Source organism: Nipponia nippon, unplaced genomic scaffold (genome assembly GCF_047370975.1).
Source record: "Nipponia nippon isolate SJK-2023a ecotype South Korea unplaced genomic scaffold, ASM4737097v1 scaffold_12, whole genome shotgun sequence".
In the NCBI taxonomy this organism is placed as follows: domain Eukaryota; kingdom Metazoa; phylum Chordata; class Aves; order Pelecaniformes; family Threskiornithidae; genus Nipponia; species Nipponia nippon.
In genome coordinates, this window is record NW_028262313.1 from 3,908,223 (window position 1) to 3,919,350 (window position 11,128).

Below are 11,128 nucleotides of genomic sequence, written 5' to 3' on the forward strand. Positions count from 1 at the left end.
AATGTGTGCTGGAGATCATCCATATGGATCAGAAGAGATAACTTAACCCTGAGCTTGTATCGCTGTTTGAAAAAGTTCACAAGTTATTGATGGATACAATCTTCGTATAAATCCTCCTCTCTTGAAAAGCCTTAAGTGTTGGCAAATCCGGTCCATTAAACAGCAGAAGAAATGCAAATGTTACTGAAGCTCTAAGACATCACTTTAATGATGCTTCTCAAGGATTTCTTTTTAAATCATTTAAGGCCATGCTCTGTTTTACAGGAAATAAGTCATTTTTTACAGCTGATGTAGTAATTATGTTCTGGTACAGCAGCTGTTTTTCCTGGTAACAAAGAGGGTGTCTAACAGGTAGCACAGCATCCTAGTAGAGCTCAGTAAACCTGTGCTGGCTCATAGATAATTCATGTATTGATTTATTTTAAAAGTATAGCAGCAGTCACAGCTTTTTATGTTCCTGTTATTCAGTGCCATTCTGCGCTGCGTCCAGATTGTCAAACTCTGATTTGTTGTTCACCATCCTGGTAGAGCCCAAAGTGACAGATCATCTGAATTCAACAACTGCTTGTGTGTATTTCAACAAAAGTAATGCTGTAAACTGCTTTGCTTCAGCCATCAAAGACCTAAAATACTTTCCAAACACTATCTCAATTAGGACTTTGGAGATGACTATTTGCTTCCTGGTAAAGACAAGTAAAACTCACCTTCTTTAATGTTTTATGTATGTTTTCAGCTGGCTGATTTATGACCTTTCCAGTGAAGCCCCTAAAACATTTGTAATAGATGGTGACGGCTGAGGGCAAAGCCAATCCATCTATGAGCATCTCCACCAACTTAAGCCAATCAGCAAACATGAATGTAGCATTTTAGATTACCAGAATATTCATGCATCGTCTTCCTCCCAGGAGCAATTTCCTGCTTAGGATGAAATCACTTTTCTTTTTTTCCCTTAAAGCTCAAATGATAAATGCTTAGGTTGAGTTCACCACAACGTCATATTTTACCTCTTCTTATATGAAGATTGTTGTGAATTTCCTTGCTGTGTATTTGGGCTTTTCTTCATTTTGCTCACAGTTATCACCTGTGTGTGGGTCACAGTCCAAGAAGGCCCAAGCAGAGCTTTAGCCCTTGAGCAGGTTCGTGTACCTAGTTCCATGCAGAACTTTAAGGAAGTGGAATAAGATGGTTACCCCAGAAAGGGACCCTGGAAAAGCTTTACATTCAGCATTTGATCCACATAATAAACGTGGGATTATTTTCTCAACCCTTCTAATTGATCAGAAATGACTTAAAATAAAGAATAAATCATGGAACATGTGATTTTCCTAGAGATTTGTCCTAAGGGTAGCTATCAAATCAAGGGAAGACTCTATTGTGGACTTAGGTTCAGAGAGACCTGTTTAAGGAAAGGTCCTGCTCTTTCATGCACGTGCTATAACGGACACATTGATCCAGAAGCAATAAAAAATACTTCTCAAACGTAGCACTGAACAGTCGTCTTTCTTCTGGTACCAAGATTCTCTTGCTCCGCTGTGCAAGTAACCTGCCTTGATTTTAGCCTTGACCTACCTGAACAAGTGGTCAGTCCATCCAGTAACCAGTGCACGCGCCTTCCGCCCTATCCCTACGAACGTCACTAACGGGACCATTCGACTGCTTCCTTACGCGTGACCAAAGGTGGAAACTGATTGTGTGAGTTAACATTTTCTTCTTTCTTCCTACAGGACTTGTATCTGCCTCTGTCTTTGGATGACTCTGACTCCCTTGGAGATTCCATGTAAAGCGACACGAAGCTAAATGTCCATATTGCAAGCTATGTTTAAGATACAGTAGAGTATTTCTGCCAAAATAAGCAGATAGGTGACTGGTGCTTTCGAATCAGACAAAGGACACACAGTTATATGTCATTTTTTTTCTGTGATTTATCCTCCGTGCCACAAATCAACACCTACCAGTCTATAGAGATAGAGGGATACCATTCTTCCAAGATATAGGGATGCAAAATGGACATTGTGAGCAATTTGGGGCCAATGCTCCTGTGCATTTCCCATTTTCTTCTATTATTTCTTCTGCTGCTGCAACCATGTCATTTTCCTAGTGATAGCAAAGTAGCTCCCCCTGGAAGTGTGCAAATGGATCGCTTGCTGACCAATTTGCAAGCTCAAGTAGAGCAAAAGATATTCTCCACCTGTCCAAACTGCCAACCTTTGCCAGCTCACCTGCTCCTCATTTGCAGCCCTGATTTTAGCACCTGCATACTGACTAGTATTGTTTTTATCGTTGGAGGGCAGGAAGGGAAGTGACTTACTAGTTTGATGATTAATATGCCAGCAGAAGCTCGGATGAAATTAGGAAGGATTGCGTAAGATGCTAAGTGAGGTTAGTACAATAGTGATTCAAATATTGGATTTTTTTGTTTGTTTAATGATTAAGCAAAAAAATGTAAGTCAGCTGAGTTATCTGGAGTGGAACACCTTTCACATATGATCCAAAGATACTGCTAGCTGGTAAGAAATTTTTATACCTACCCTATGGTATCTCTCTATCTCTGTTTGTAACAGTAATGCCTTGTGAACAGCCAACACTGAAAACACTGTGAAAATTTGTTTTCAGGTTTGACACCCTATAGGTCACTTTTTATAGCAAAAAATCAATACACTTTTTATAAAGGAAAACCTTGTATCTGTGTTTTGGGAGTAAGGATTCAAACTCCTTTTTTATAAAAGCTGGTAATTTTCTTTTGTTTAAAAAACACGTTCAGAAAAATGTACAAAAAAAACCAACCAACAACTGCAGAACAGTAATAACAACAACTCAGTTTAGAAATCTTGCCATCACTGCCAAAACAGACACATGTAGGGGAAAAAAAAGGTCAATTCAAAATATTGAATGTTTTGATAGTTTTTGTAATGTTTAAGACTACATATTTGGTTTTTTACAATTCAGTATTCCTAACTATGGCCAGATTCTCTACTTATATAACAAATGGAATTTTGTGGTGTTCAAAAACCCATATTTTAAGAAACTCTTCTATCTGACAAAAACAAACTTACTGTATTTAGAGAAACCTTTTGCTTTTATTAATCAGTAATGACTCCTACAGAATGCAAAGTTCATCTCTTCACGCAGGGCTGGTGGGTTTTACTACGCCGAAGCTTTGTCATAGGCTAGCTGGCATTGCCTCCCTTTCTCATGGAATAAGCTTTCAATGAAATTGGTTATTACAGAACTTTACCTAAATGAAATCGGTGCAATCAAATCTTTCTTTGTTGCTCTACTTGCCTTTGTTTTAACATATACACCTATTCCCTTGCAACCCCTTGTGATTAGAATGAATTATAACGTTGTGATGTTTGATGCTACATGAATGCTGGGTTGTTCCCAAAGCCACTCCACATTTTGTTTGCTTGCATTGCTGGTATGAAACAATCTGTGCAGGCTGCAACTCTTGAGGTTCACGTGATGATACGTATAATGCAACTTAAAAAAGAGATTTACCTGAGAGAGGCCAGGATTGGGAATTATCAAGGGGTCAGAGTTATCATGCACCAAATTTGCACCCAGTAGTCTTAGTGCATTATCATTTACACCTAGAGTTTTGCACAAGAAATCATTTGTTCCCACAAGTAACTTCAGTAAATTGAATAACTCTGACTACGCGACGGCTAAATGATCGTTTCACCTACTGTCTATAGAATCCTGGTTTTAGTTCAAAGGCTGAGGGCTCATGTGGAAGGTCTGTGGGGGAGAGGGTGGTAGCGTGGACAAAGCATAGGTGCGGTAGTCACGACACCTTCATTCAGCCCTTGGCATTGCTAAATTTAGTGTCTGAATGGGAGCAGGTCTCTTAGTAACCCTGTGCCTCAATCTGTCTGTCTGTCCCTCCAGGGACAATACTGTTCTACCTCACTGGGGGTTGTGAGGCCAAATGTTGGTTAACATTTGTGAAGTGCTTTCAGATCCTCTAACAGAAGGTGCTGAAGTATTCTGGGTGCAGATTTGGTTATGGGTGCTAATTTTTGGCTGTTTAATCCTGTGGGTGCTACTGTAGACACTGGTCATGAGAAAATATGACTTTTTAAGCATAAGGATGTCACAGGCCATGGTTATGCTAACAATATTATTCATCAGAGCTTTTGTCTTAGTAAAAGCTTTAGTGGGACAGACAATTTGACATGCTTTTACCCTCTCCTCTGTTCTCTTGGTGGAAATCTCAGAGTTCATCCCCAAGTCTCTGCCTTTCCAGGGACCCTGACTAGTAGTCATGACCCTGCCTGTTAGAGATGAGGGACTCAGACTCCAGTCAAAGGTGTTGTCACTTCAGTGACACGGGCCACTCCTGTCATGGTCAGGGTTAGCATGTCCTGCCACCTTTCCTCTGAGTCTCTGCTAAACCAAGAGACCAGCCATGAAATCACATCTAGGCTCTCTTGCTATTCAGTACGGGGCACTCACCACAGATCCACCAGGAAAACCTAAATCTTTGATATCCATAAGCAGGCTGAACTGCTAGAGCTGATGGTGGTAGGAAAGAAGTCCGAGATGTGCTTTCATCCAGTATCTATGAGTTCAGTTTGTATAAGATAAAGCAGGATCCCAAGGGGTGAATGAACCTTTGGATGGATGGTTGTTGAGGTAGCTGTTGAGAAGTGCCTCCTTTCCTGCCTGCCACAAGTAGTGTTTGGTTATTTGAAGATGCTTTTCCTGGTGGAGCGTGCTAAGGAATCACTGAGGCCTTCTTCCTGAGCTGCAACCTAGTGACACATCTAAAACTTGATCCTGCAAGTGCTCCCTTGGGAGTGGAGTTTTGTTTGCACGAGGATCATCCTGGGGTGGGGCTGAGCCCAACAATTCCTTCAGGGAATTAGGGAGACCTTGAAAAGGCCTAAAAGAAGAAAAAAAAAATGTTCAGTGGGAAAAATAGCCATTCAAACCAGTAGAAGCCACAAAGAAAACAGGGTATGAGGTCAAACTCCCAAGTTTTAAAAAGCAAGTTTCTAGGTAGAAATGCCCGGACAGTAGGAAAAGTCAGTGAGCATTTCAGCTGTAACATATAGTTAAGTCTGTATTAATGCCAATATTGCATGAGTTCTTGTACAGAAATGCATGTGGAATGTTACCTACATTCAAAACTAGTTATCTTTGGCTTTGTAGGATCCCTAACATAGATTTGAATACAAAGATACATGATGCACTGGCATCGTACCTTAGTCATTTAAATATAGGGACAGCCCTGATTCAGGAAAGAACTTAGACATGCTTAAATTCTAGCACGTGCTTTACTCCTGTTGATTTTTCACGAGCTATAAGCTTGGGTTTGGTCAGAAAGCTTTCCTGAACTGGAATGAATTAGTAATTACTTTCAATATACTATAATAATTCCAGACCCTATGAGATCCTGGAGCAGATGATAGTAATTCCACTATATACTCCAGAGTTTACCTTTTATATTTTTTTTCTACTTTTACAAGCACATAAAACTCCACAGGATATGAGGATTTGCCATATTAATTCTGCTATAAAAACCCTGTCTAATTTCCCTCATGAGGCTGCCTTTAGTGTTTTCAGAGACTAATTGAATCACTAAGACTATATTGTTTTAAAACAATACAGTATTTAAAAACAAACTGGAGAGACTCTTAAAGTAGCAGGGCTTTGTTTCTTCGAAATCGGCCTTTATTCAGTATCCAGTATATTTTAGCAAATTTGCATATACAGTAAAAATACCTGTGTCGGACCCACAATCATTAGGAAGGAATTAGAGCAATCCTCCAAGCACAGACTGATGTATTTAGTATTCAGACATTCCAGTGATGGTCTCGACTGTAGAAGATCAGGGCAATGCAGCAAAATCGTCAACCTTAGGATTTTTGTCACTTGTGAAGCATTTATAACCCTGAAGTTTCTGGGTTAAAGCCTCATCTGTTATAAGATTTGGAGCTAGTTCAGTTCCACCAGCTAAACAGCCAACCAAGGCTCTACGCCTTGAAGTAATTCTGAAAGAGTTTGGTAATGGGATTTTACCTTGCTCTACTCTGCAGTGGGAGATGGAAATAGCTTTTGCCTACCGTTGTCTGTATTTCCTACATCTGCACACTATTTACAATCTTCTCAGGAGCTAGAAACACTAATTTTGTTATTTTCATAGACAACAGAAAAATAATTCTGCTTAGAAAACAGCTTCCGCATCTCTCTCGTATTTCGCTAACGCACATGTATGCATGCAGAAAATCGCACACACGGTCTAGCTGTTATTTCTCTCATTTGCTTGAACAGTACTTTTGAAGAGAAAAAAAGGGCGGTATGACCAAAAATTGTGGCAGACAGCAAAACAATGTTACACCCAGACATTTTTAATAGGAAATAATGGCATAAAAGTATTAGTTTCTCCTTATCCGTATGGATACTGATGACATTGTCTAGGATGCCTTGTGTTTGCTTTTTCATGCCTTTGAGGTCAGTGCTGGTCTTCTTGGACTTCACAGAACACCTTGTGAACCTGCTCTGTCACACCATGCTGAATCCCTCCACAGACGCTCTTCCAGTGACAGCCAGCCCCGAAAGCTGCACCCTCTCTGCAGGGGCACAGCACGGGCTTTACAGCATGAGGGTTCGTTATTGCAGTGAGAGCACGAGTGTATTTTGTCATTGAATCCAGTGGTACCCCACATCCATTCACGGCGACCGGAGAGTTGTCTTTTACTATAGTAGAGGCAGAATCATTTTTAGAGAAAGGAAGGAAAAATAACCAAGTGAAGTAGGTATAAAATTAGTCCAGAAAATGTCTCCTCAAGCTAAGACAATCCACAACCAGAGAAAAGCTATACAGAGATGTGTTTACCACACACAAGGTGCTGATCATGTCCAAGACAGAACAGAACAGCTTCTTTTTTCTAGTGGTGATTTAGGCTCAAAGTTATTTTTCTGGTTGCTGATGGAAGCAGGCTGGAACAGTATTTGGGACTGGTGAGGTTCTTTGTAGAAGCAAATGGATGGCACAGGATGGAGAACTTTTTCTGTCTATCTCAATAAAGAGTGAGGTCAGTCCGTGCAACAGGATCGGTGCTTTACACAAGATACCGAGAAGAGATCCAGCTGAAACACCACCTTGGCGTAATGAGACCAAGAAGGTGAAGACGTTAAATGCCTTCCAACATGCTTTGGGCTTCAGAAGGGGGACTGCACACGTGCCCAACAAGGCCCATGTGAAAATGGCCTTGACAAAAGGGGACAGGACACACTTTTTGATTCTTGAGATATTTAGCCCATCAACCAGCTCCTGAAAACTAGTCTCCAGAATCACGGATTTCTTCTGGCTGATGCCTCTGTCCCATCCGTATGAATCTGAGCAGGCCTCTCCATGGTATCTCAGGAAATGTTAAAGCTGAGTCTTGTGTCTCACAGTGTAGCCACTCCTCACTGACTGTGGAGTGAACTGGGCTGGGTTCTGCTGCATTGGTTACCGATTCTGTCGGTCAGATATTCCTCATCCTCCTTCTTTGCTCCTGGCTGGAGATCTGGTGTCTCTCATTCTGGGTGCTCCCAGGTGAAAGGCTGGGGCCAGCAATGTGTACAGACCCCTCGTTTTGATTTGTTTTGTTTCCTCTGGAACAGATCTAGTCATTTGATGTTTGTCTGAAGGTCTGCGGCCAAGCTGACAAAAGCCCATGTTTTAATAGGGAGAGGGGAGATGCTCAGAGATTGTAAGTGGGTGGATGGAAAGGCTTTTTTTCAGCAATGCCATTGCACAGCTGCTCCGACAGAATCCAGTTGCAGGGTAGGGTATGAGGACTATGTCTGCAGGTGAAATGCGGAGCTTTGGGGTCACAGACCACTATTCATCCCTCAGAACACTCTGTTTAGGGAAGGTTAAAAATACTGATACCAGTTTTTGGCCAACAGATGAGCTTCTGAGCAAATGAGAATCAAACCCAGTGGATTCAGCACTGGGACTTCAGAGCCATTGGGATTTCAGAGCCATTGGTCTTTGGCATAACTGTGGACAGATCAGTTCTCCTTGTGTCCCAGTGCATAAAGAGCTGATCACAATACTTACCTCCATCTGTAAGGTGCTTTGAGATAAGCTGATACAAAGAGCTATGGAAGAGCTTGCTCTTAAGATTTATTCATTACTTAGTGAAGTCTGAAAACCTTATAGAAGCAAACTATGGCCCATTGTCTTTGGCAAGTCTCTTCAGAAACTCTGGCTCACAAAACTGTGCTGTAAAAATGCTTCATTGTTTTACTAATGATGAAAGCCAGACACATCACTTTTAGATCCCCCAAAGCCCTGGAGGAGCTGGCAACACCCCTGAGAGCAAGGCCATATCCACATCCAGCAGCCCAGTTCTCTCATCTGGAGTTGCCACCTCCGGCCTGAATACAGACCCCTGCTGCCCCTCTTTTTATTACAGGTACGTGTATGTATCGGGGGCAATTCGTGTTACCATTCAAAATGCGGGCCTTGTATTTGTAAACCATGATAAGTCTAATGATTTCAGTGGCCTTCTACCAAGAAAACAGTGGGCCTGTTGTTAAAAGCTTTCTCGTTTAGAAAGTGTTCGTGGCCAGGTGGCTTCATGGGAAAGGGTTGCCTCTCAGTTTCATTGCTTAATGCACTCAGTTGAACTAACCTACGCTGGCTCTTGCTCTGTATCTCCGTGAACTGTAACTCAGGACTCTGGAGCCCGTTTAGAGCTTCCCTAGGTCTGACAGTTTATCACTCAAACAACTGAAGAAGGAGGACGCCCACAGGGAATTAACAAATCTTTGCAGTCATTAGTCTGTCAGCTGAAAAAAGAAAGTTGGCATCATTAGAGAAAGATGCCATGATGGCCAGTGTCATGGGAAACAAAGAAAAAGGACTTGTTTCTAAGAGGAATGGTAGGGGGCATTTGTTAGGAGATATTTACTGAGTGATGAAATGAGCTTGAACTTCACAGAAAATCAAATGGAAGGGCGAGCATGAGGCAAAGCACTGGAAACATCAGTGCCATTGATGTGTGGGAATAATAAAAGACAAAAGCCAAGAAATTCCAGGGACAAACAAAAGGGGAGGCTGGGGCTAGCTGAGGATCTACAGCTTGGTTCTGGGCAGAAAAGCAGCAGGGGTTCCTGGCTGCACGTTGAGAGAGTTATTGCCCCTGCAGGTATCTAAGCCAGGATGCAGGCTATCTGCCACAGCAGTGCGTGTCCCACTCCTGACCGCAGAAATAAGGTCACACTTGGCCGCAGGGAGGAGACCATGGTTTGAAGTTCCTCCCCTGCTCCTGTTTTACTCTCCTGCCAGCATGGGTCATCCCTAAAGTGGGGAAGGGAAGAACCAGCCCTTTGCTGAATGACAGCACCAACCTGTGCTTTGGTTTTATTTTTATTCCTCCCTATCAGATCAGAAATAGAAATTCATCAGCATAGCCTGGCTTGGAGGACAGGCCTGGCATGCTGGGGAATTGCAAGGCACGTGCAAGAGAATAATGAGGGCACCTCTGAACCCCCCATCCCTTCCCATGGGGCTCAGCAAACTCTGGAAAAAGTAGCAACCCACTTGCACCAGGGTGAAAAGCTCCTGGAGGAGGTTACCTTCATTTGCTGCGCAGGCAGAGGGGCTGATGATGATCTTGTCCATGAAATGCCTAGCCACCTACGTGAGAGCCGCTGCGTTCAATAAATCAATGGGAAGTCTGTGCTGAACAAGGGGATCCGTGTTTAACGCTGGTTTTCTCATGAGATCTTTTTTCTAAATTCAGTTGAGTTACAGTGCTTGTGAATTTAATCCTAAAAGGCAAAACAACTGACTTATCTGAACACCTCTGTCTGCTGTTTAGTCTCAGGTTTGTTGTTTTTTTTTTTTTCCCCATAAAGATTGCACCTCTTTGTTTCCGTAGATTCTCAGATGCTCAACATAACACCAGGGAAACCCAATACACCTAATGCTCTGCTGCTTTGAACAGGCAGAAGCTCCCCTGTAATTAAGGGAGCTGAATCCATTTGGTCCAAGGTCTCCTATTTCAAAGATTACTGTCAATAATTCTTCTGTGATTGATTACTTAAGTGCAGATTTGGTTTCCTGGGTGACAGCTGCAGACTTGGCAGAGAAAACCTCACTGACCCCAGCTATAAGGTGATCTCTTGTATCAACCTCTAATAGCAAGTTATATATGGGAGATATTTTGTATAGTTTTATTATAGTTAATGATAAAGCTGAAATAGTTTTCTTTGTTGAGATATCTTAAAACTTTTAGAATTGAAAATTAAACAAGGAACCTTAGCAAATCTCCTCTATATTTTCTGGTTCTAAAGAGTGTTGGCTTTATCTCACTTTACTCTCACTTCAGTCTGCCAATAGACGTGCCCTGAGCCCAGCAGGTTTATGGAACTAGAAATAGCATTTCTGTTTCTTCCAGTATTTTTCTACTCTAGTCCCAGCTAGTACCAAGCAGAATAGAGATTTATGGTTGGCTTGGTTTTTAGAGCAAAATATTACCAAATGTCTCTGAACATAAAAAGGAAGGTTCCGTTAATTTTAGGTGACTCGTCTAAACTCAAGGCTGCTTTTGATTTTTATCCAAGCTGGTTCTTCCATCTCTGTTTGCAACAGTTATATATAGGAAATCGAGATTAATTTGAGTCCCATTTGAGCAGCGGGGTTGTTGCAGAGCAAAGCAGTTCACCGGGCACGTGCAGCCAGAATGAAACACGGTGGTGGCACTTGGTCCGGGTGGACCTGAACCAAACCCTGGTTCCGAACCCCCCCAGTTTCTGAGAAACCCGTGTGCAGAGTCAAACGTAGGAAGTGTCTGTAACGGACCAAACGGACCCCAGGCTGGGGCCCAGGCCCGGTTCTTGAAATGAAGAATTTTACCTTCAGAGAATCCCTGTGAAACATTTAGTGGGTTTTTTTGTTGTTGTCATTCGGGTTTTGGGTTCGGTTTTTTGTTTTTTCTTTTTCAATTCCAGCATGGCTGCTTTTCTCCATCTGCTTCCAACCATTGCACAGCAGATAAGGATGGGTTTTTAATTCACTCCCCTTTGCAGGTGGCAGTTGAAATGTAGTGATATTCTGTCTCCCTCGCAGGCTGACCACACAGGCACTGAGGGGTTGCAGAACACACAGCTTTTTTTCCCTTCC

At 42.2% G+C, this 11,128-nt stretch overlaps 1 protein-coding gene across 5 annotated transcripts in view; it reads left to right on the forward strand.

The window, feature by feature from the left end:
- Positions 1-11,128, forward strand: part of DCX (doublecortin) — a 98,803-nt gene extending 87,675 nt beyond the window's left edge. For all 5 annotated transcript variants that reach the window (XM_087748432.1, XM_009477039.2, XM_087748434.1 and 2 more), the window contains exon 8: positions 1,725-11,128. In XM_087748432.1, the coding sequence (XP_087604558.1) occupies positions 1,725-1,781 (57 nt within the window). In that variant the 3' untranslated portion in view covers positions 1,782-11,128. The remainder of the gene's footprint in view (positions 1-1,724) is intronic.